This window comes from Salmo salar, chromosome ssa14 (genome assembly GCF_905237065.1).
Source record: "Salmo salar chromosome ssa14, Ssal_v3.1, whole genome shotgun sequence".
NCBI classification, from domain to species: Eukaryota; Metazoa; Chordata; class Actinopteri; order Salmoniformes; family Salmonidae; genus Salmo; species Salmo salar.
Genome location: NC_059455.1, coordinates 68,999,438 through 69,026,386, shown reverse-complemented (window position 1 = coordinate 69,026,386; position 26,949 = coordinate 68,999,438). Strand labels below are relative to the sequence as shown.

Here is a 26,949-nt window from a genome sequence, read left to right as displayed (position 1 = left end):
GATTCAAATTGCCATTGAGAAAATGCAATTGTGTTCGTTGTCCATAGCTTATGCCTGCCCATACCATAACTCCACTGCCACCATGGGGTACATGGTACACGAAGTTGACATCAGCAAACTGCTCGCCCACACAACGTCATACACACTGTCTGCTATCTGCCCAGTACAGTTGAAACCGGGATTCATTTGTGAAGAGCCCACTTCTCCATAGGACATCAAAGGTGAGCATTTGCCCACTGAAGTCTGTTTCGACACTGAACTGCAGTCAGGTCAAGACCCTGGTGAGGACGACGAGCACACAGATGAGCTTCCCTGAGATGGTTTCTGACAGTTTGTGCAGCAATTCTTTGGTTTTGCAAACCCACAGTTTCATCAGCTGTCTGTAATAAAGCCCTTTTGAGGGGAAAAACAAATTCTGATTGGCTAGGCTATGCCCCTTCTCAGTCATTTGAAATCCATAGATTAGGGGCTAATCAATTTATATCAATTGACTGATTTCCTTATATGAACTGTAACTCAGTAAACTCTTTGAAATTGTTTCATGTTGCATTTATATTTTTGTTCAGTGTATAAATGTGTTTTTTTTCTGTTGTGACAGAAACCTTCCCTGTGTTAACCTAAAGTCTGTCTCCTTCCCATTCTTGGAAAGATCAAGCAATTTAAATAACTTCCAGTTAATATATGTGCTGTACTGTATAATTCTGTCTATGTTTTCCATTGTGATTTTAGGGGTAGGGTAACATATTTGAAGCTCGGAGAAACTGGAATGTTGGCAAACATACAACAAACACCTTGTGACAGATGGTTCAGCATTTTTACTTTTAATGACCTGAAATCAAGTCAAAATTCTGTTTGTGTAAGTGAAACCTGACAAAACATTTCAGAAAGTGGCTCAACCCTCATAACCTCTACCTGAAAGAAATAAACCTGAAAAAACGAAAGGCATACCATTCTTGAATTAAATTAAAGCGTTCTTGAAGATTCTGAGACAAGAAAAGGTATGCCTTCCTGGGATGTCGAGAAAACAAAAATCAAGCACCAAAAACAGGCCTGTTTGTGGATGCCTAGAAGTGGTCTGAACTGACAGAGGATTATCGTGCATAGTGAGAGATTGAGATTTTTGAGGAACGTAATTCCTGTTCCTCTATTCTCCGTCAATATGCACAGAATAAGTCAGATTGTCCATTTTCCCCTCACAACACCTCCTATCTGGTCCTACACCGAGCCAGTACTGCTCATTCATCTTCCTCTTCCTCGCCTCCCTCTTCGATGTGGCGGGGTCCCACTAGCGCTGCCTGCGGTCGGATGTGCTGGATGCTGACGATCCCCATCAAAATGGCGTAGCCCAGCATCGAGCCCATGGCGAACAGGACCGACAGGATTTGCTTGCGTCGTTTATGGGGCTCGCTGTCAAAGTCACTACTGTCCGAATGGACTGACACCTTGCGAATGGGTGGCTCTAAAACAGAGAAGAAAAAACAGGATGAGAGTCAAAGAGCAGAAAGCATGAAGTCTCTGCACACAGTGGACCTAACATTTTAGCAATAAATTCTCAATACAGTTCTCAATACAGTTAGAGTTTAAAGTGTTTTGGAATTGAGTATCAGACTGCTAGACTAGGCACTCAAGATCAGCATTTTTAAACTCTGGTTTTCGAGTATCCCAAACAGTACAACTTTTGTTGTAGCCACAGACAAGCACACCTGAATCAACCAGTCAACCAATCATCCACTTGACTAGTTGAATCATGTGTGTTTGTCCTGTGCTACAACAAATGTGTGTACGGTTGGGGGTACTGCTCGAGGCCCGGAGTTGAGAAATAGTCCTCCAGGGAACTTACCTCCGCCCTCTGAGGGGAAATAGAGGATGAGGATGTTGGTGCAGTAGTGCCGCAGGTTGTCCAGGGAGTTGAGGTGTTGCTGGAGTTTCCCATTGGGCAGCTTCACCTTCAGCAGGGGGGCTAGGTGACCAAACACATAGGCATCCAAAGAGGATGGGCTGTGGAGACAATCCACAAATGACAGTATACACACACTCATATGAAAGACAGTGTGGCAAACGTGTTATACATGCAATTTGTTTGCAGTTTGCACACAGCAGCCACTTACGAATCCCCGAAGAAGAACTTGTGTGAGCCCAGCCGTTGAGAGAGCAGGGTCATGCACTCTAGCGCATCATGGTAGAGCTGTGGAGAAGATGCAAAGCCCCCAGACAACCATCAGCATGGACACACAGAGGCATTCACAGCCTAAACAGCTGTATCTGCATTCATGAAAAAGGTAGTCAGCGAGCAAGTGCCCATGGGGCTTATTTATGAACTATCCTTCAACGAAGCCAGAACATTGTTGTGTGTACAGTTAAACCAGGGATGGGCAACTCTGCCAAGGACCGGAGTTGCCCATCCAAAGTTAGAGTCAAAGTATAGCATAAAAAAACAATACCCCCTTTACCATGGAGATAAAGGGCCTCTCTATAGTAATAGCTAGCTGCCTTCTATCTCATCCCTCCACCTGCTACCTGCCCATTTGCCGAATCCCATTGCGTCAATTCACACTCTCTTATCTTCTTCCATAATATGTCTTTCTCACCCTCAACCGTTCCTCCTCACCTCCTTCTCCAGCTGCTCCCCAGGCTCCAGTGTGGGGTCTCCCCTCACCAGCCTCAGCCTTTCCAGTTGCTGGTTGTGAATGCGGTTGGGCAGCAGGAAGTTGAGTGGGAAGGGGATGTTCTCGGCGTACCAGCGCCGTGTCACGTCCACATAGTTTTTTGAGTCCACCCACAGTGTGTAGATCTGAGGAGGGAGATGGAGAGAGACAGAGAAAGGCAGGGACAGACACATACAGTGCCTTCAGAAAGTATTCATACCCCTGGACTTTTTTAGCCTGAATTTAAAATTGATTGAGATTTTTTGTTACTTGCCTACACACAATAGCCCATAATGTCAAAGTGAAATCAGTAAAAAAAATTTAAAAACATTTTAACAAATTAATTAACAATGAAAAGCTGAAATGTCTTGAGTCAATAAGTATTCAACCTCTTTGTAATGGCAAGCCTAAATACACTGCTCAAAAAAATAAAGGGAACACTTAAACAACACAATGTAACTCCAAGTCAATCACACTTCTGTGAAATCAAACTGTCCACTTAGGAAGCAACACTGATTGACAATAAATGTCACATGCTGTTGTGCAAATGGAATAGACAACAGGTGGAAATTATAGGCAATTAGCAAGACACCCCCAATAAAGGAGTGGTTCTGCAGGTGGTGACCACAGACCACTTCTCAGTTCCTATGCTTCCTGGCTGATGTTTTGGTCACTTTTGAATGCTGGCGGTGCTTTCACTCTAGTGGTAGCATGAGACGGAGTCTACAACCCACACAAGTGGCTCAGGTAGTGCAGCTCATCCAGGATGGCACATCAATGCGAGCTGTGGCAAGAAGGTTTGCTGTGTCTGTCAGCGTAGTGTCCAGAGCATGGAGGCGATACCAGGAGACAGGCCAGTACATCAGGAGACGTGGAGGAGGCCGTAGCAGGGCAACAACCCAGCAGCAGGACCGCTACCTCCGCCTTTGTGCAAGGAGGAGCAGGAGGAGCACTGCCAGAGCCCTGCAAAATGACCTCCAGCAGGCCACAAATGTGCATGTGTCTGCTCAAACGGTCAGAAACAGACTCCATGAGGGTGGTATGAGGGCCCGACGTCCACAGGTGGGGGTTGTGCTTACAGCCCAACACCGTGCAGGACGTTTGGCATTTGCCAGAGAACACCAAGAGTGGCAAATTCGCCACTGGCGCCCTGTGCTCTTCACAGATGAAAGCAGGTTCACACTGAGCACGTGACAGACGTGACAGAGTCTGGAGACACCATGGAGAACGTTCTGCTGCCTGCAACATCCTCCAGCATGACCGGTTTGGCGGTGGGTCAGTCATGGTGTGGGGTGGCATTTCTTTGGGGGGCCGCACAGCCCTCCATGTGCTCGCCAGAGGTAGCCTGACTGACATTAGGTACCGAGATGAGATCCTCAGACCCCTTGTGAGACCATATGCTGGTGCGGTTGGTCCTGGGCATTGATGCTATGGACTGGCCCGCCCGTTCCCCAGACCTGAATCCAATTGAGCACATCTGGGACATCCTGTCTCGCTCCATCCACCAACGCCACGTTGCACCACAGACTGTCCAGGAGTTGGCTGATGCTTTAGTCCAGGTCTCGGAGATCCCTCAGGAGACCATCCGCCACCTCATCAGGAGCATGCCCAGGCGTTGTAGGGAGGTCATACTGGCACGTGGAGGCCACACACACTACTGAGCCTCATTTTGACTTGTTTTAAGGACATTACATCAAAGTTGGATCAGCCTGTAGTGTGGTTTTCCACTTTAATTTTGAGTGTGACTCCAAATCCAGACCTTCATGGGTTGATAAATTGGATTTCCATTGAATATTTTAGTGTGATTTTGTTGTCAGCACATTCAACTATGTAAAGAAAAAAGTATTTAATAAGATTATTTCATTCATTCAGATCTAGGATGTGTTATTTTAGTGTTCCCTTTATTTTTTTGAGCAGTGTACATTCAGGAGTAAAAATGTGCTTAACAAGTCACATAATAAGTTGCATAGACTATGTGCAATAATAGTGTTTAACATGATTTGTGAATGACTACCTCATCTCTGTCACCCACACATACAATTATCATCCCTCAGTTGAACAGTGAATTTCAAACACAGATTCAACCACAAAGACCAGGAAGGTTTTCCAATGCCTCACAAAGAAGGGCACCTATTGGTAGATGGGTACAAATAAAAAAAGCAGACATTGAATATCCCTTTGAGCATGGTGAAGTTATTAATTACACTTTGGATGGTGCATCAATACACCCAGTCACTACAAAGATACAGGTGTCCTTCCTACCACAGTTTAGTAGCTGTGATAGGATAGAACAACAACAACATTGTAGTTACTCCACAATACTAACCTAATTGATAGAGTGAAAAGGAGGAAGCCTGTACAGAAAACAAATATTTCAAAACATGCATCCTGTTTTCAACAAGGCACTAAAGTAATACTGCAAAAAAATGTGGCAAAGCATTTCACTTTTTGTCCTGAATACAAAGTGTTATGTTTGGGGCAAATCCAATACAATACATTACTGATTACTACTTCCCATATTTTCAAGCATAGTGATGGCTGGATCATGTTATGGTTATGCTTGTAATCGTTAAGGACCGGGGAGTTTTTCCAGGATAAAAAAAATTATGGAATGGAGCTAAGCACAGGCAAAATCCTTGAGTAAAACCTGGTTAAGTCTGCTTTCCACCGGACACTCGGAGATTAATTCACATTTCAGCATTACAATAACCTAAAAGACAAGGCCAAATCTACACTGGAGTTGCTTACAAAGAAGACAGTGAATGTTCCTGAATGGTCGAGTTACAGTTTTGACTTAAATCTGCTTGAATCTATTGCAAGACTTGAAAGTGGTTGTCTAGCAATGATCAACAACCAATTTGATAGAACTTAAAGAATTTAGAATATAATAAAAATGGGCAAATGTTGTACAATTCAGGTGTACAAAGCTCTTAGAGACTTACCCAGAAAGACTTGCAGCTTTAATCACTGCCAAAGGTGATCCTAACATGTATTGACTCAGGAGTGTGAATACTTATGTAAAATGAGATACACTATATATACAAAAACATATGTGGACACCCCTTTAAATTAATGGATTTGGTTAATGCAGCCACACCTGCTGCTGACAGGTCTATAAAATTGAGCACACCGCCATGCAATCTCCATAGACAAACATAGGCAGTAGAATGGCCTTACTAAAGATCTCAGTGACTTTCAACATGGCACGGTCATAGGATGCCACCTTTTCAACAAGTCAGTTTGTCGAATTTCTTCCCTAATAGAGCTCCCCGGTCAACTATAAGTGCTGTTATTATGAAGTGGAAACATCTAGAAGCAACAACAGCTCAGCCACAAAGTGGTAGGCCACACAAGCTCAAAGAATGAGACTGCAGTGCTGAAGCGAGTAAAACTTGTCTGTCCTCGGTTGAAACACTCACTACCGAGTTCCAAACTGCCTCTGGAAGCAACATCAGTACAATAACTGTTGGTTGGGAGCTTTATGACATGGGTTTCCATGGCCGGACAGCCGCACACAAGCCTAATATCACCACGTGCAACGCCAAGCGTCGCCTGGAGTGGTGTAAAGCTCTTCGCCTTTGGACTCTGGAGCAGTGGAAACGCGTTCTCTGGAGTGATTAATAACGCTTCACCATCTGGCAGTCCGACGGTCGAATATGGGTTTAACGGATGCCAGGGGAACACTACCTGCCTGAATGCATAGTGCCAACTGTAAAGTTTGGTGGAGGAGGAATAATGGTCTGAGGCTGTTTTTCATGGTTTGTGCTAGGCCCCTTAGGACCAGTGAAGGGAAATCTTAAAGCTACAGCATACAATGACATTCAAGACGATTCTGTGATTTGTGGCAACAGTTTAGGGAAGGCCCTGTGCACAAAGCCATGTCCATACAGAAATGATTTGTCGAACATCTTTGGGATTAATTGGAAGGCCAACTGCGTGCCAAGCCTAATCGCCCAACATCAGTGCCCGACCTCACTAATGCTCATGGCTGAATGGATGCAAGTCCCCACAGCAATGTTCCAACATCTAGCGGAAAGCCTTCCCAGAAGAGTGGAGGCTGTTATATCAGCAAAAAGGGGCACCAACTCCATATTAATGCCCATGATTTTGGAATGAGGATGTTCGATAAGCAGGGCTCCACATACTTTTGGTCATGTAGTGTATTTCATTTTCAATAAATTTGCAAACGTTTCTAAAAACATGTTTTCATTGTCATTATGGGGTACTGTGTGTAGAAAAAAAATATTTGATCAATTTTGAATTCAGGCTGTAACAACAAAATGTGGAATAAGTCAAGGGGGTATGAATACTTTCTGAAAGCACTGTAAATGGATGGAGGAGAACAGAAGTGGCAGGTACCATAGATTGCGACCATAAAGTACTGCTAGAGCAACTACAACAAATGATCAAAAGGCACGTCATAGATCCAACACACAACAATGAAGATCAAATGCACCTTTTTTCAAAGCACACCTGTGACCTTTTCAAGGTGGACAAACGTGCGTGTTCCAGAGTAGTTCCTAACCTTGTCAAAACTATAGGTTATCAAAAGGTCAACTCCCAATACCAGACAGAATTAATAGGACAGGACCACCCTGACTTTCCAATATGGGAAACAGTTGATCCTATTGTTGAAAATAGTATCAATGGCTAGGACTCCAATTTTGAAATCTGGATGTTTCATGACATAATGCATGCGATTTAACCAGGGGCACAACGGTATTTAAGCTGACCATCTTGGGGTGCCATTTTCCTAATAGTAAAGCCACACTGCTGCTCTATTCCCAGGGGCTCAGTGCACATGCAAGGGGTCACCCCAGGTATGGTCAAAGGTACTTGAGACTCTTCCGCTTGTTTCCAGACGCATCTCCTTCCCCCCCAGAGACACAACGTCTGTCGACTGTTTCTTTATCACCTTTGGGTTTTGTTTTACACAGGAAGCCAGACACTTTTATACAGGAAATGCAGCACAGGTTGGGCACAGTAAACTTATGAGGATTCTCTGCAGGGCCCAAACAGTAAACACAGGCAAGCCTGTCTTGCTCAATCACTGTCCCTGAGCCATGTTCCAATGTCCATATTAGCCTACTACTAAGAATACATGTCAAATACTTTGCTGCACACATATGCTAGAATGAAAATTGGTACATTACCATAGAGCTGGGTACTATCGCTGCTAATCAATGCTCACTTAAGCTTCGACGATGAATACCTACTTTCCCTTCAACATTACGCTGAGTAGAAATCTATTATTTCACAGTTCTAAAGCATATTTCACAATAGCTTACTTTTCTTGTAATATTAAGAGAGCAATTGCATTACCAAGACAGAACCTGGCATTTAACCTTGCCCACTGAAGGTCATGCCAGGTGAAAGCATTTAAAAACAAGGTGATATTTATTAGGAGTGGGTCACATGCTGACCACACCGCTCGCGTCGCAAAATAAATGTACACATACATGTTATTCAAATCATTGCGCGCGCCAACGAGCATCTGCATTGCCAGGCGCTAAAATAGAAGTCAGTTCTATTTGTGACGCTGAGCAAGTTCTGCCTCTCCCATCTCCTCATTGGTTTATAGAAGCAGATACCCACGTGCCATCTCCTCATTGGTTATACCCACGTGGGTGATTGAAAGACGAACTGAGGTCGGTCGTCGTCGTGGTAATACTATGAAAGTTAGATGCCAATCGCCATATAAAGTCCAAAGAAGAAAAAGCCTGGAAGGAGGAGAGATGACTAGAAACGATTTGGTTGACTGTTTTATGTGTGGAATAATTTTCTGAGTAGAGGGCCTTGTGCATTTCAGGTAAAATAACAACTCAACGTTTATATCCCAGGACAAATTAGCTAGCAACAGCAAGCTAGGTAAATAGGACAAATTAGCTAGCAACTGCAAGCTAGCTAGCTAAATTGGCATAAATGTTTAATGCTTTTCGGCCTGTCCCCAAATTAATATAATTGGTTCAGAGTTTGTTTTGATATTTCAACCTGCGTGTCGTGATCACGTTTGGTGTGGGGGGGACAAAATCAATTTGCGCACGATGGCGGGTGGACGAACACATGCACCCGGTTTGGGTACGGTGTCAGACAGAATTTTCCCTTTTCAATGACTTGCAAGCATTCCTGAATCCACAGGGGTAACTCCAACTCCTCCCCCTGGCACAGACTGAAAGAGCCGAGACCTTTGATATTGTTTGGATCATCCTCAACCACCATAGAAAGGCGATAATGGGAATGTTAAGATGTGGGTATGGTTATTTGTGTGTGTGTGTGTGTGTGTGTGGGTGTGTGTTGACCCCATGCCCCTGATCTGCTAAACCATATCCACCCATTACCCCTCTTTTCATCTCACTTTCCCTTTCTTTTTCTATGTTCTACGATATGTGAAGAGAGAAAAACAAACTGTCATCTCTTTCCTCCGGCCTTCCCTCGCCCTCTCCACATGCAGACGTTATCTCACCAATGCGGGCAGCAGTTTCTCCTCCAGTAGTGACACAAAGGCCAGAGTGTCCGCCCCTTCCTTGGCTGAGAGGTCATAGTCAGCGTTGTATTTCTGAAAGACAAGGACAGTCAGTCACTTAGTTTAGATATGGGATATCAGGTCCTAGATGAGAGTATGGATGCCCTTACAAAATAGTCAATAGAATTCACCAGGAAAACAGGCAGGCATAGCAAAAGTTCCGGTGAAAAGACCTTTACAAAGCACAGAGAGGAATCTATACTGAACCAAAACATAAACGCAACATGTAAAGTGGTGGTCTCATGTTTCATGAGCTGAAATGAAAGAACCCTGAAATGTTCCATACGCACAAAATGCTTATTTATCTAATTTTGTGCACAACATTTGTTTACATCCCTGTTAGTGAGCATTTCTCCTTTGCCAAGATAATCCATCTACCTGACAGGTGTGGCACATCAAGAAGCTGATTAAAAAGCATGATCATTACACAGGTGCACCTTGTGTTGGAGACAATAAAAGGCCACTCTAAAATGTGCAGCTTTGTCACACAAGTCACACAACACAATGCCACAGATGTCTCAAGTTGAGGGAGTATTCAATTGGAATGCTGACTGCAGGAAAATCCACCAGAGCGGCTGCCAGAGAATTGAATGTTCAATTCTCTACCATAAGCCACCTCCAACATAATTTTAGAGATTTTGGCATTACATCCAACCGGACTAAAAACCGCAGACCACATGTAACCACGCCAGCCGAGGCCCTCCACATCCGTCTTCTTCACCTGACGAATTGTCTGAGATCAGCCACCCGGTCAGCTGATGAAACTGAGGAGTATTTCTGTCTGTAATAAAGCCCTTTGTGGGGGAAAAACTAATTCTGATTGGCTGGGCCTGGCTCCCCAGTGGGTGGGCCTATGCCCTCTCAGGCCCAACCATGGCTGCACCCCTGCCCAGTCATGTGAAATCCGTAGATTTGGGCCTAATGAATTTATTTAAATAGATGGATTTCCTTATATGAACTGTAACTTAGTAAAATCTTAATTGTTGCATATATATATATATATATATATATATATATATATATATATATACACATATACATATACATACATACATATACAGTACCAGTCAAAAGTTTGGACACTCATTCAATAGTTTTTCTTTATTTTTACTATTTTCTACATTGTAGAATAATACTGAAGACATACAACACATATGGAATCATGTAGTAAGTAACCCCCCCCAAAAAGTGTTAAAACAATTCAAAATATATACACTGCTCAAAAAAATAAAGGGAACAGTTAAACAACACAATGTAACTCCAAGTCAATCACACTTCTGTGAAATAAAACTGTCCACTTAGGAAGCAACACGGATTGACAATAAATTTCACATGCTGTTGTGCAAATGGAATAGACAACAGGTGGAAATTATAGGCAATTAGCAAGACACAACCCAATAAAGGAGTGGTTCTGCAGGTGGTGACCACAGACCACTTCTCAGTTCCTATGCTTCCTGGCTGATGTTTTGGTCACTTTTGAATGCTGGCGGTGCTTTCACTCTAGTGGTAGCATGAGACGGAGTCTACAACCCACACAAGTGGCTCAGGTAGTGCAGCTCATCCAGGATGGCACATCAATGCGAGCTGTGGGAAGAAGGTTTGCTGTGTCTGTCAGCGTAGTGTCCAGAGCATGGAGGCGCTACCAGGAGACAGGCCAGTACATCAGGAGACGTGGAGGAGGCCGTAGGAGGGCAACAAGCCAGCAGCAGGACTGCTACCTCCGTCTTTGTGCAAGGAGGAGCAGGAGGAGCACTGCCAGAGCCCTGCAAAATGACCTCCAGCAGGCCACAAATGTGCATGTGTCTGCTCAAATGGTCAGAAACAGACTCCATGAGGGTGGTATGAGGGCCCGACGTCCACAGGTGGGGGTTGTGCTTACAGCCCAACACCGTGCAGGACGTTTGGCGTTTGCCAGAGAACACCAAGATTGGCAAATTCGCCACTGGCCCCCTGTGCTCTTCACAGATGAAAGCAGGTTCACACTGAGCACGTGACAGACGTGACAGAGTCTGGAGACGCCGTGGAGAACGTTCTGCTGCCTGCAACATCCTCCAGCATGACCGGTTTGGCGGTGGGTCAGTCATGGTGTGGGGTGGAATTTCTTTGGGAGGCCGCACTGCCCTCCATGTGCTCGCAAGAGTTAGCCTGACTGCCATTAGGTACCGAGATGAGATCCTCAGACCCCTTGTGAGACCATATGCTGGTGCGGTTGGCCCTGGGTTCCTCCTAATGCAAGACAATGCTAGATCTCATGTGGCTGGAGTGTGTCAGCAGTTCCTGCAAGAGGAAGGCATTGATGCTATGGACTGGCCCGCCCGTTCCCCAGACATGAATCCAATTGAGCACATCTGGGACATCATGTCTCGCTCCATCCACCAACGCCACGTTGCACCACAGACTGTCCAGGAGTTGGCGGATGCTTTAGTCCAGGTCTGGGAGGAGATCCTTCAGGAGACCATCCGCCACCTCATCAGGAGCATGCCCAGGCATTGTAGGGAGGTTATACAGGCATGTGGAGGCCACACACACTACTGAGCCTCATTTTGACTTGTTTTAAGGACATTACATCAAAGTTGGATCAGCCTGTAGTGTGGTTTTCCACTTTAATTTTGAGTGTGACTCCAAATCCAGACCTCCATGGGTTGATAAATTGGATTTCCATTGATTATTTTTGTGTGATTTTGTTGTCAGCACATTCAACTATGTAAAGAAAAAAGTATTTAATAAGATTATTTCTTTCATTCAGATCTAGGATGTGTTGTTTAAGTGTTCCCTTTATTTTTTTGAGCAGTAAATTTTATATTTGAGATTCTTCAAAGTGGCCACCCTTTGCCTTGACAGCTTTGCACACTCTTGGCATTCTCTCAACCAGCTTCATGAGGTAGTCACCTGGAATGCATTTCAATTTGTAGAATTTCTTTCCTTCTTAATGCGTTTGAGCCAATCAGTTGTGTTGTGACAAGGTAGGGGTGGTATACAGAAGATGGTATTTTACCAAATATGGCTAAGTCCATATTATGGCAAGAACAGCTCAAATAAGCAAAGAGAAATGACAGTTTGTCATTACAGTCAATCCGGAACAATTCAAGAACTTTGTCAGTTTCTTCAAGTGCAGTCGAAAAAAAAACATCAAGCACTATGATGAAACTGGCTCATGAGGACCGCCACAGGAAAGGAAGACCCAGAGTTACCGCTGCTGCAGAGGATAAGTACATTAGAGTTACCATCCTCAGAAATCGGCAATTAATTGCACCTTAGATTGCTACTTGAACTCTGTGAGGTGCAAACACATCTCATCATCAACTGTTCAGAGGAGACTGTGTGAATCAGGCCCTCATGGTTGAATTGCTGCAAAGAAACCACTACTAAAGGACACCAATAAGAAGAAGAGACTTGCTTGGGCCAAGAAACACGAGCAATGGACATTAGACTGGTGGAGATCTGTCCTTTGGTCTAATGAGTCCAAATTTGAGATTTTTGATTCCAACCACTGTGTCTTTGTGAGACGCAGAGTAGGTGAACGGATGATCTCTGCATGTGAGGTTCCCACTGTGAAGCACGTAGGAGGTGGTGTGATGGTGCTTTGCTGGTGACACGGTCTGTGATTTATTTAGAGTTCAAGGCACACTTAACCAGCATGGCTACCAGAGCATTCTGCAGCGATACGCCATCCCATCTGGTTTGCTCATAGGGGGACTATCATTTGTTTTTCAACAGGACAATGACCCAACACACCTTCAGGCTGTGTAAGGGCTAGTTGACCAAGAAGGAGAGTGCTGGAGTGCTGTATCAGATGACCTGGCCTCCACAATCCCCCGACCTCAACCCAATTAAGATGGTTTGGGATGAGTTGGATCGCAGAATGAAGGAAAAGCAGCCAACAAGTGCTCAGTATATGTGGGAACTCCAAGACTGTTGGAAAAACATTCCAGGTGAAGCTGGTTGAGAGAATGCCAACAGTGTGCAAAGCTGTATTATTATATTATTATTTAACCAGGTAGGCCAGTTGAGAACAAGTTCTCATTTACAACTGCGACCTGGCCAAGATAAAGCAAACAGTTCGACAAAAACAACACAGAGTTACACAAACAAACGTACAGTCAATAACACAATAGAAAAATCTATATACAGTGTGTGCAAATGTAGTAAGATTAGGGAGGTAAGGCAATAAATAGCCATAGTGGCGAAATAATTACAATTTAGCATTAACACTGGAGGGATAGATGTTCAGAAGATGATGTGCAAGTAGGGATACTGAGGTGCAAAAGAGCAAAAATAAATAACATGGGGATGAGGTAGTTGGGTGGGCTATTTACAGATGGGCTGTGTACAGATGCAGTGATCGGTAAGCTGCTCTGACAGCTGATGCTTAAAGTTAGTAAAAGAGATAAGACTCCAGCTTCAGTGATTTTTGCAATTTGTTCCAGTCATTGGCAGCAGAGAACTGGAAGGAAAGGCGGCCAAAGTAGGTGTTGGCTTTGGGGATGACCAGTGAAATATACCTGCTGGAGCGTGTGCTACGGGTGGATGTTGCTATGGTGACCAGTGAGCTGAGATAAGGCAGGGCTTTACCTAGCAAATACTTATAGATGACCTGGAGCCAGTGGGTTTGGCGACGAATATGAAGCGAGGGCCAGCCAATGAGAGCATACAGGTCGCAGTGGTGGGTAGTATATGGGGCTTTGGTGACAAAACGGATGGCACTGTGATAGCCTCCAACATTCTACTCAGCAAATTGGATGTAGTCTATTTTGTAAATGTCATTGCCGAAGCCAAGGATCGGTAGGATAGGCAGTTTTACATTTTACATTTTAGTCATTTAGCAGACGCTCTTATCCAGAGCGACTTACAAATTGGTGCATTCACCTATAATATCCAGTGGAACAACCACTTTACAATAGTGCATCTAAATCTTTTAAGGGGGGGGTTAGAAGGATTACTTTATCCTATCCCAGGTATTCCTTGAAGAGGTGGGGTTTCAGGTGTCTCCGGAAGGTGGTGATTGACTCCGCTGTCCTGGCGTCGTGAGGGTATGTTTAGCAGCATGAGTGGAAGCGGCTTTGTTGCGAAATAGGAAGCCGATTCCAGATTTAATTTTGGATTGGAGATGCTTAATGTGAGTCTGGAAGGAAAGTTTCCAGTTTAACCAGACACCTAGGTATTTGTAGTTGTCCACATATTCTAAGTCAGAACCGTCCAGAGTAGTGATGCTAGTCGGGCGGGCGGGTAGCGATCGGTTGAAGAGCATGCATTACATTTTACTAGCATTTAAGAGCAGTTGGAGGCCACGGAAGGAGTGTTGTATGGCATTGAAGCCCATTTGTTAACACAGTGTCCAAAGAAGGGCCAAAAGTATACAGAACGGTGTCGTCTGCGTAGAGCTGGATCAGAGAATTACCAGCATCAAGAGCAACATCATTGATATATACAGAGAAAAGAGTCGGCCTGAGAATTGAACCCTGTGGCACCCCCATAGAGACTGCCAGAGGTCCGGACAACAGGCCCTCCGATTTGACACACTCAACTCTATCGGAGAAGTAGTTGGTGAACCAGGCGAGGCAGTCATTTGAGAAACCAAGGCTGTAAGAGTTTGGGTCTAGAGTGTCTCCCCCTTTGAAGAGTGGGATGACCGCGGCAGCATTCCAATCCTTAGGGATCTTAGACAATAGGAAAGAGAGGTTGAACAGGCTAGTAATAGGGGTTGCAACAATTGCGGCGGATAATTTTAGAAAGAGAGGGTCCAGATTGTCTAGCCCAGCTGATTTGTAGGGGTCCAGATTTTGCAGCTCTTTCAGAACATCAGCTATCTGGATTTGGGTGAAGGAGAGGGGGGGCTTGGGCAAGTTGCAGCGGGGGGTGCAGAGCTGTTGGCCAGGGTTGGGGTAGCCTGGTGGAAAGCATGGCCAGCCGTAGAAAAATGTTTATTGAAATTCTCAATTATCGTGGATTTATCGGTGGTGACAGTGTTTCCGAGACTCAGTGCAGTGGGCAGCTGGGAGGAGGTGCACTTATTCTCCATGGACTTTACAGTGTCACAAAACTTTTTGGAATTTGTGCTACAGGATGAACATTTCTGTTTGAAAAAGCTAGCCTTAGCTTTCCTAACTGACTGTGTATTGGTTCCTAACTTCCCTGAAAAGTTGCATATCGCGGGGGCTATTCAATATTAATGCAGTTCGCCAATAAAATGTATTTTTTGTTATGTGTCGGACCCCAATAAGACTGTTGCCATTGGCCCTAACCCCTCAATCTGTAAGGTCGAAGCAATATGGGAGACGCTTTACCACAACACTGCTAAACAAATCATCTGTTGCTCAACCTGTGGGGTATACTACAAAGTAGGATCAATGAGTTAGCCAACTAATTTGATAAACAACCAGAAACAACTATTGATTGATTTCTGAAAGCTAAACTTAGATGTGTTTTTGGTTGTTGTAGTCAATTAGACCAAGTCCATTTCAAGCTTATCTTTCTAAATTGTAAAAGGTTATTTGGAATATTAAGGCAATTAAGCTAGCTAATTTATTAATCCTGATTTTTAGTATACCCCTCTGGTGACTTTATGAGAGACCCCTTCCATCTATGCAGAGTTTATGGCCAAGATTTCTACACCAGAGGCTCATAACCCAGCCTAAAACACTAAATTAAGCCTAGTAAATCACTATGCCAAGACTTTCTACCAATAAAATGCAATGCAACAACTCATAACCAGTTAACCTCCACCCCCAAGACTCACTGTCCCTGGACAGCAATATATTTAAGGACCTCAAGTTTTGCCTACCGTCTTCCTTTTGCATACCAGTTGTATCAGTTTGGCAGAAGTGAAAGACCCCTCGCACTTATGCAAAAGTGTGCCTTTTTAAGTTGCTTAAACATACTTCTTAATATGGTTGGTTAAATTGTTATATCAAATAAAAAATTGTTTAATGTAAACTTTAAATCCAAGAGTGTGAACCACCACTGAGTACTGACGATTTAACTTGAACGCACCAACTAAATAACTAGTGCCCAACCCAACTATAGATGTGGATGTCTTGTAGAGATTACCATGTTGTTACCGGAGCTCAAGAAAACCCTCGTGAAACTAATTTGTGCCTTGATTCTGCATGCCCAGAATTTATAAGCAAGGGAATATATCTTGAGGCCAAAAGCAGTACACATTGGAAATCAGTTCCTGACTATGACGATATCTACAAATGGCTCCGGATGTCACTCACCTGTTTGTTACTAAGAATGTCTCAATCATTTAGTGTTACATTAAGACACATCTGTTTCCTATAGAACAGCTCATAATTTGGCAGAACATCATTACCCACATATTCCCTCTCCAAAAGGATGGGGGGTGGAGGGGGAGGTTGTCTTTCACCTGTTTACCATTCATCTCCCCTGTGGGAAGAGGAAGAGACAGTGGGAATAGGACTCACCTGTTTTCTAAGGTGAATGATGATATTACTGGGTTTGGAAAGACTACGAGTACTTTCCTCCGTGGTCTTCAGTGCCGGCAAGGTACCTGAAACGAGGGACCAGAGCAGTCAGCCGAAAGGGCGCTATCAAGGTCGTCTTTATTGCAATCGCGCTGCGCAGATTATCAGACCTCACTCACAACGCGTGGAAAAGTGTTTAACATCTCAGGAAACACATTAATATGATACAGCGATCTTCTGAAATGCGTAGCGCGAATGCAAAAAAACAATGATCCAGACAGTAACCTTAAAGACCTCAGAGTCGTCTGAACCCCCTGTGGTGTGAAGAAGCCAGGAGGGTGCAGCAAAACTGGGCTGGCATACAAAGGAGGTGGTACTGAGAGATATGAGAACGTCAGGTGCTCGCTGACCTTTTGACTGTTACCACACAACCTGTGACCCCTGTTCTACTCCAGTGAGAAGAGGGGGAAAGTAAGAGCTTCCTGTTCTCATATATCAAACCATCGCTTTCTTCGTTCCTAAGGGTGAGTGAACGCAGACGGTAAAGTAACGCTATGGGAGTCAGGTGATGTGTGACCCTGTGACCCTTTACTGAGTTCAGTGAGGAGGTCATTCCCAAAAAGGCATGGTGACTACTAGGGCTGGGAATTGCCAGGGACCTCATTACGATATCACAATGCTTAGATGCCGATAAGATAAGAATTGCAATTCTCCCGATTCTATATGTATTGCGATTCGATTGCGATTTGATGTTCCAAACATATTGCTCACTATACACTGTGTACAAAACATTAGAAACATCTTCATAATATTGACTTGCACACCCTTTTGCCCTCAGAACAGTCTCAATTTGTCAGGGCATGAACTCTAAACGGTATCGAAAGCATTCCACAGGGATGTTGGCCCATGTTGACTCCAATGCTTCCCACAGTTGTGTCAAGTTGGCCTGATGTCCTTTGGGTGGTGGACCATTCTTGATACTCACATGATACTGTTGAGCGTGAAAAACAGCAGCATTGCAGTTATTGACACATTAAAACCGGTGTAGCTGGCACCTACTACCATACCCTGTTGAAAGGCATTTCAATCTTTGTCTTGCCCATTCACCCTCTGAATGGCACACATTCACAATCCATGTCTCAATTGTCTCAAGGCTTAAAAATCCTTCTTTAACCTGTCTCCTCCCCTTCATTTAGACTGATTGAAGGGGACTTAACAAGTGACATCAATAAGGGATCATAGCTTTCACCTGGTCCAGTCTATGTCATGGAAAGAGCAGGTGTCCTAATGTTTTGGACACTCGGTGTGTGTCTGCTGCAGAGAGACGAGATAGCATAAGAAAATGACTTTTGATCAGTCATGGAAATAAAAGTGCTGAAAACTTGTTGGCTCACTATTTAAAAGAAGATGGAGAACAAGTTGAAAAGGATGAAAAATACTGGAGTTTTGGTGCAGGTACTGCTGACTAGCGCTAGCCAAGCTACCAAGCAAAGAAATACAACATTTCAAATTGATACTTGAAGTCAAAATATCAATATAATATCATCCAAAATAATATTGCAATATGTATCGATTTTTATCCCCCCCATCACTAGTGAGAACAGAACATAGCCGTGCTCTGGGTTGGAATTACCTGTGGGGCTTCTCCAGGGGTTGGTGATCTTGTGGACTTTGAGTGGAGCACCAGCAAATTTGGCATAGGCCTGAGAGAAAGAAAGACAGAGAAACAGATGAGCAAACAGTTTCCAATAAAGTTTATGACTCAATATAATAAATGCCATTTATTAGACGCTTTTATCCAAAGCATTTTACATATTGGTGGCCCCGGGAATCAAACACAGAACCCTGGCTGTGCAAGCGCCATGCTCTACCAACTAAGCCATACAGGACCACAGTAATGGAGTCTTATGGATTACTTTGGTGCCTTGTACTTTTTTATTACGAGATGCCTCTTTCACCACAGAGAAACTAATCAAGCAAGAAGACCACCACTTCTTCCAGATCGCACTGAAGAAATTACATGTCTTTGGAACTGAAGAGAGGTGCAATGACTCTTTTCCGGCCAAAATACCAGATTACAAAGCTCATTACCTTCTTGAAAAGTCAGTGAGTGTTTAAATAACACAACAGCTCCTTCAAAGACCGAGAGATCTCGTTAGGAAAACTCAAAAGGCAAGAATATCCTGACATTTTCAACCTCCCCTGTCTGAGTCTGTAATACCAACATGTTTCAAGCAGACCACTATAGTCCCTGTGCCCAAGAACACTAAGATAACCTTCCTAAATGACTACCGACCCATAGCACTCACGTCTGTAGCCATGAAGTGCTTTGAAAGGCTGGTCATGGCTCACATCAACACCATCATCCCAGAAACACTAGACCCACTCCAATTTGCATACCGCCCTAAAAGATCCATAGATTATGCAATCTCTATTGCACTCCACACTGCCCTTTCCCACCTGGACAAAAGGAACACCTATGTGAGAATGCTATTAATTGACTACAGCTCAGCGTTCAACACCATAGTGCCCTCAAAGTTCATCAATAAGCTAAGGACCCTGGGACTAAACACCTCCCTCTACAACTGGATCCTGGACTTCCTGACGGGCCACCCCCAGGTGGTAAGGGTAGGTAACAACACATCCGCCACGCTGATCCTCAACACGGGGGTCCCTCAGGGGTGCATGTTCAGTCCCCTCCTGTACTCCATGTTCACTCATGACTGCACTGCCAGGCACAACTCCAACACCATCATTAAGTTTGCCGATGACACAACAGCAGTAGGCCTGATCACCGACAAAGACGAGACAGCATATAGGGAGGTGGTCAGAGACCTGGCCGTGTGGCGGCAGCACAACCACCTCTCCCGCAACGTGATCAAGACAAAGGAGATGATTGTGGACTACAGGAAAAGGAGGACCGAGCATGCCCCCATTCTCATCGACGGGGCTGCAGTGGAGCAGGTTGAGAGCTTCAAGTTCCTTGGCGTCCACATCACCAACAAACTAACATGGTCCAAGCACACCAAGACAGTCGTGAAGAGGGCACGACAAAACCTATTCCCCCTCAGGAGAATGAAAAGATTTAGCATGGATCCTCAGATCCTCAAAAGGTTCTACAGCTGCACCATCGAGAGCATCCTGACTGGTTGCATCCCTGCCTGGTATGGCAACTGCTCGGTCTCTGACCGCAAGGCACTACTGAGGGTAGTGCGAATGGCCCAGTACATCACTGGGGCCAAGCTACCTGCCATCCAGGACCTCTATACCAGGCAGTGTCAGAGGAAGGCCCTAAAAATTGTCAAAGACTCCAGCCACCCTAGTCATAGACTGGCGAGCGCTACCGGAGCACCAAGTCTAGGTCCAAGAGGCTTCTAAACAGCTGCTACCCCCAAGCCGTAAGACTCCTGAACATCTAATCAAATGGCTACCCAGATTATTCGCATTGCCCCCCTCTTTTACACCGCTGCTATTCTCTGTTATTATCTTTGCATAGTCACTTTAACTCTACCTACATGTACATATTACCTCGAATAGCCGGTGCCCCTGCACATTGACTCTGTACCGGTACCCCCTGTATATAGCCTCACCATTGTTATTTTACTGCTGCTCCTTAAATTATTTGTTAGTTTTATTTATTATTCTTATTCTTAATTCTTAAGTATTTTTTAAATTTTAAACTGCATTGTTAGTTAGGGCTTGTAAGTAAGCTTTTCACTGTAAGATCTACACCTGTTGTATTCGGCGCATGTGACAAATAAAATTTGATATCCAGGATTATCCTACCTTTACGAAGTGGAGCTTACGGCGCTCCAAAACCCTTAAGGGCACATTACTTGCATTATGCTGACAGGGCAAGTGTCCAAATTTTTCCATTTACCTCAACTATAAGTTAAACCCCCAGGACGTCAGGCCAACAAAATGAAACAACCAACCTGCACTCCCTAAATTAGGTCTACATATAGGCTAGGCCTCTTGAAAGTTGAGAGGGGATACATTCAATATTCCCTAGACTCAAACTAGCTGGGTTTAATTGAAAACAAAGACGTCAATCATCGCTTTGGCATAAAGTAGGCTAAAAGTAGTCACCCTTACAGGGGTTAACTTAAAATCGAGCTGGGTGGTGGTGGTAGGAGGAGTAGGAGGGGAAAGAAAAGGAAAGGAAAGGAGGGGTGACGAGCCCCTAAGTCGTCTTCCTGAGGTTCAAACCCCCCATTTTCTGAAACCCCTAGGAAACCGCAGTTAAAAAACAAAACGCAGATACCCTCACCCGCGGGACTGTTGGCAAATTTCACTGAGGATTGAGGTACTCTGTGGCGCTCGGAGCGCTCTATAAATCATCTTCCTTTTTGCGTGTCCGTAGGGATGGAGAGGAATGCATAGCCTATTTCACATAGAGGGCAATAAGAACCTACAGTACACTAAACAAACATTGACAAGGACATACAAGCCAAGTATGCTGTAGCCTAAACTTGGCCCAAATATCACAATCATTTTGAAATCCATCCTGGAAATTTTTTAAACGAGGGCCTGAACTAAACTCAGCAAAAAATAAATGTCCCTTTTTCAGGACCCTGTCTCTCAAAGATAATTCGTAAAAATCCAAATAACTTCACAGATCTTCATTGTAAAGGGTTTAAACACTGTTTCCCATGCTTGTTCCATGAACCATAAACAAAACTTAGGACACTAAAAAGAGGCCTTTCTACTGACTCTGAAAAACACCAAAAGAAAGATGCCCAGGGTCCCTGATCATCTGTGTGAATGTGCCTTAGGCATGCTGCAAGGAGGCATGAGGACTGCAGATGTGGCCAGGGCAATTAATTGCAATGTCCATAGTGTGAGACGCCAAAGACAGCGCTACAGGGAGACAGGACGGACAGCTGATCGTCCTCGCAGTGGCAGACCACATGTAACAACACCTGCACAGGATCGGTACATCCGAACATCACACCTGCGGGACAGCTACAAGATGGCAACAACAACTGCCCGAGTTACACCAGGAATGCAAAATCCCTCCATCAGTGCGCAGACTGTCCGCAATAGGCTGAGAGAGGCTGGACTGAGGGCTTGTAGGCCTGTTGTAAGCCAGGTCCTCACCAGACATCACCAGCAACAACGTCGCCTATGGGCACAAACCCACCGTCGCTGGACCAGACAGGACTGGCAAAAAGTGCTCTTCACTGACGAGTCGAGGTTTTGTCTCACCAGGGCTGATGGTCGGATTCGCGTTTATCGTCAAAGGAATGAGCATTACACCGAGGCCTGTACTCTGGAGCGGGATCGATTTGGAGGTGGAGGGTCCGTCATGGTGTGGGGCAGTGTGTCACAGCATCATCGGACTGAGCTTGTTGTCATTGCAGGCAATCTCAAAGCTGTGCGTCCTCCTCCCTCATGTAGTACCCTTCCTGCAGGCTCATCCTGACATGACCCTCCAGCATGACAATGCCACCAACCATACTGCTCGTTCTGTGCGTGATTTCCAGCAAGACAGGAATGTCAGTGTTCTGCCATGGCCAGCGAAGAGCCCGGATCTCAATCCCATTGAGCACGTCTGGGACCTGTTGGATCGGAGGGGGAGGGCTAGGGCCATTCCCCCCAGAAACGTCCGGGAACTTGCAGGTGCCTTGGTGGAAGAGTGGGGTAACATCTCACAGCAAGAACTGGCAAATCTGGTAGAGTCCATGAGGAGGAGATGCACTGCAGTACTTAATGCAGCTTGATTTTGACACCCCCTTGGTTCAGGGACACATTATTCCATTTATGTTAGTCACATGTCTGTGGAACTTGTTCAGTTTATGTCTCAGTTGTTGAATCTTGTTATGTTCATACAAATATTTACACATGTTAAGTTAAGGCTATCCCTGGATAATAATAACAAAATCAATGACTTTCCCAAAATTCCCAGTTTTTCCATAAATCCTGGTTGGGAAAATCCTGGAATCTAGAAATCCTGGTTAAAGGATTAAAAACCTGGGAATTGTAGGTAAGTTACCAGACTGTTGCAACCCTACACCTGACCAAGACACGTTTATTGTCAAGTAAAAAAACAGGTAGCTAGAAAGTCAAATTAGGTAAACTGGCCTGGATGTTGATACTGTGAATGCATGCTGTCAAACAATGGTTCTTAATACCTTGATGTGTTTTGTGCTCAGTATGTGTGGGTTCACTGGAGCAGGACAACACTGACACAGCTTTAGAAAATGGCCCATGACTTAGGAAAATATCTTAAGTGAAACCTGAATGAGATTACTCATTCTGTGGCCTGACAAAATAAAGCCCTGTCTGCCTTGTCATGGCAGATCATATAACACTGCCAAGTGGCCTCCAACCCCACAGTGGCTGCTGTGCAGCTTTAGAGCAGCTAAGCAGAACATTCCTCCCTCCCTCAATCTGAGTGTGATGAAGTCCAAACGTCACTTTCTCAGCATGTCAGTACAGTAACTAAACAGTAGATTTCCCAATGTCTGAATGTAGACAGTTTGGGCCTATAGAGCTCTCATCTCTCTTTGAGTAGCTCAATTATCATAGTGCCTAAAGGGTAGGCTATCGTGCTGACCCGAACTGTGCTGGTCTGGCTTGGATATGTCTTTGACCCTACATCGTAATTTCTAGCGTGGTTCAAGCAGCTAACCTAAGCGTAACCAGGTCAGCACAGAACAGTTCATATCGGCTTGTGAAATGGCTATTAGACCACTTTAAGCTCTCAGAATGAAGACAACCTTGATACTCGGATGTGTATACAAGAAAATCACATTTACCCCTCCCATATGGCCTCTGTGTGTGACTGTAGTTATAATAAGAGAGGGCTCAGGACATTGTACCATACGTTAGAAACCATAACCCCACCCTCATCCCCCTCGGGTGTGGGTTTAGTAATGGAGACCCCACTTTGTTGCAGATGAGAATGAAAATCATTACATTTTTCCCTGCCACGGGAAAAATAATGGGAGTGTTTCCTTCCCACTGTGGGATTTGCCAGACGCTTTAAATCCCCTTTCCTTCAGAAAAAAAGCTACTTGGGTTTGCCAGCTGAAGTGTGTCTGGCTCGAGGGACACGAAAGAAACACTAAGGTCTAGAGCACTATCCTAGTATGCCTAAGTCATTAAACAGAAGCTGTGGAATGAACATTGTTCATTAACATGGTTTTAACTACTGTCGATTATGCCAACACCTGCCTGAGATGGGGAGAGAGATGAGGTAGTCTATGGTTTATGCTATATAGACGGCATTGGAGCTTTAAAGTAAGAGCCTGGTAGTATTGTGCAGTGCATATCATGTAAATTGAGAAACCTCAACAAGCATTTGGGTTTCAGATCCCCTAAAAATACAGACAAAGTAGGGAGCCACAGTAATTGACAGAGACCTTTGTCAGGCAGCAGGACATTTCCTTGTGGCTCCCAGTCATGTCTACACATATTTTGTTGGAACTTACACTACATGACCAAAAGTATGTGGACACCTTCTCATAACTCTTATCCCAAAATCATGGGCATTAATATGCAGTTGGTTCCCGCATTTGCTGCTATAACAGCCTACACACTTCTGGGAAGGCTTTCCACTAGATGTTGGAACATTGCTGTGGGGACTTGCTTCCATTCAGCCACAAGAGCATTAGTGAGGTTGGGCACTGATGTTGGGCGATTAGGCCTGGCTCGCAGATGGTGATCCAATTCATCCCAAAGGTATTTGTTGGGGTTGAGGTCAGGGTTCTATGCAGGACAGTCAAGTTCTTTCACACAGAGATCGGTAAAGGTGCATCAAAGCTTGGACCGAGAGCCTAAAAAACAGCTTCTATCTCAAGGCCATCAGATGGTTAAATAGCCATCACTAGCTGGCTTCCACCCAGTTACGCAACCCTGCACCTTAGAAGCTGCTGCCCTATATACATAGACTTGGAATCACTGGCCACTTTAATAATGGAACACAAGTCACTTTAATAAATGTTTAAATAACATTTACATACGGCTTTACTCATCTCATATGTATATACTGTATTCTATTCTACTGTATTTTAGTCAATGCTCGATTTTATAGATGTGTCAGCAGCGGGTGTGGGGAGGGGGTAACAGGGCATCTTTCCACAGGAAACACAATTTTTTGTAAATTATACAGGGGGAAGAGTGTGTGCTTATTTATGTTCTCTTCCCCTTTCTTGGCTTTTCTCTAGTTTCTTAGAACTCCGCTAGTTGGGTGGTGGTGGTGATGATGATGGCTGCATGCTGTTTAGACAGCTGCACTGGACAGTGAAATAATCCTTGCTGGGTAAATTAAAACAAAGACAAGTAATAACAGGCTAGCCAGGGTTCAAAGCAAGTCCCTATAACACCAACAAAAGGGGGCTAAAGTGAGAGCTGGTCCCTTTCCAGTCGCCAACATTCACAACGAAATCAGCATCAATTGTGTGTTAGTTAAATGAAGTCTGCATATTAATTACCCTATGCCGAATACAAAGCAAACACTAGGCTAACCCCTTAAATCGGTTAAATTATTGACACTTTTCCTTACAGTCAAAGATCTCAAACACCATCAGGTAATTAAAGTCATGAAATAGCCTAGTGTTTAATCTGTCCACAAATATTTGGGTGTATGACCTCGGAGAATTGTATGTTTAGTTAGAAGTAGTAAATGAAATCTAAACTAAAAGTTATTGCCATTGTAAATAGTGTAAATGTTTCACTTCACAAATGAATGCGTATTGTGGACTGGACATTGCAGTGGCCACTTATCAGTCACTTTAAGAAGAAAAAATCTCACTATAAATTACACATTTATTTTAGTCCTAACAAAAAAAATTTCAGGAGGCAAATTATAAAATTGGTGTCTGAGCAGACAGTTTAGCAAAACAGAATGGAAAGCGTTTTGCGTTTGACAACCTTTGACAATTTAGGCCATTACTCATTCCTTGGCTTTAGCTAATACCAAGACATGTAGCTAATTCAAACTGTCATCAAATTCAGCACTAGAAATTCTCAACACAATAGTCCAACAGAGTAGTACAGTAGGCCGTTTTAGTCATGTCACACTTGACTTGTCAAAAGCAAGCAACCAGAAACCTGAAATTGGCTGATAAACCAGAATTATAATGACAGAGCTCCCTGACCAAGTTGCATATCCAACTAGTTAACGTTACCTGGCTAAATAATAAGAGCATGTTTTACTGGATTTGAGCTAAATGTTATAACTGAGCTAACATAATGGAAACGTGACGATCATTGACCAGCCTAGGATTGTTGGTTCAATGCATGTCAAGTTGTCAATAACACATGATGTAGTTAGTTAGCTTGTTAACATGAGTGTGCATTCCAGTCATTCATCAAAGCGGAGCTAACCGTTAGCTAGCTAGTTAGGTCACCTCAGTCCTCACCCTCTGTTGCCTTGTGTTGAAGGGAAATTATTTATGCGACGACAGTAACGGTGAATAATAATTTACGTATTGTAATCACCTATTGTATTTCTTACCAAAACGGTTAGACAGTCTGTATCAACTGAGGGTAAACCCCAATCGCCTTTCCAACAGTACAACTCCAAGGGGGCAGCCATCTTAATTTGTTAACCCTTCACTCGGAAGCTAAGCTGCGAACGCCTCGATAACATCGACAGTGTCATTGTGCAAAATGGTACGCAGCATCATCTGGATGTGGGCAATAAAAGTTAAACATTCACATTCTACTACCATTTCGGTCAAGCCTTCTCTGCATACGTTCGAGAAATCCACACAGAACGCACTGATTCTGCAATGCTGCAAGGCACAAGCAGCGTTCCATTGGAAATGAATGTACCAAACCCTAAACACTGTCGGTGTGATCAAGGCGTTCGCGCCACTGTAACCACTGACAACAATCTCAGGACTTCCTTAGCAACGTTGAATGAAGCGCAGATATAACAATGCGCTCTTTGATGAAGGCACAAGAAGGGATGACAAAGATGGTGAATACATGAAGATAGCGGTAGTTCACTGAGGCCGTTTACCGATGAAAAAAAATATTATTCTTCGATGAGGTTTAATGGCGGTTGGCATCCAATAAAGGTTGCATTACCGCCACCTACTAGACTGGAGTACAACTCCCTTACACTTTGCTTGAATAAATAAATAAATGATAACCATCGCTATAAATGCTAAAAATCCAATCTCACTGAAACATATATCACTTGTTGGCCAATCCATATGTACTGGTACAGATCTACAACTCGCACCACTCCTCTAAGGATCCTGCCCACTTTAAAAAATGTTTTATTTCACCTTTATTTAACCAGGTAGGCAAGTTGAGAACAAGTTCTCATTTACAATTGCGACCTGGCCAAGATAAAGAAAAGCAGTTCGACAACATACAAAAACACAGAGTTACACATGGA

The 26,949-nt window shown here is 44.1% G+C and overlaps 1 protein-coding gene across 2 annotated transcripts; it reads right to left on the bottom strand.

Annotated features, from left to right (window-relative positions):
• Positions 1–800: 800 nt before the first annotated feature.
• LOC106570202 (metaxin-1) lies at positions 801–26,562 on the bottom strand. 2 transcript variants are annotated; one of them, XM_014142281.2, is made up of 8 exons: positions 26,270–26,562; positions 18,226–18,295; positions 16,593–16,678; positions 9,109–9,201; positions 2,609–2,791; positions 2,109–2,185; positions 1,841–1,998; positions 801–1,459 (listed from the first exon to the last, which is right to left on the bottom strand). In XM_014142281.2, the coding sequence occupies exons 1-8, from the start codon at positions 26,270–26,272 to the stop codon at positions 1,236–1,238; spliced, it is 894 nt and encodes a 297-aa protein (XP_013997756.1). In that variant the 5' UTR covers positions 26,273–26,562; the 3' UTR covers positions 801–1,235. The 2 variants fall into 2 exon arrangements, with proteins under 2 accessions (XP_013997756.1, XP_013997755.1); XM_014142280.2 differs by having other exon boundaries at positions 26,056–26,561.
• Between the last annotated feature and the right edge of the window lie 387 nt (positions 26,563–26,949).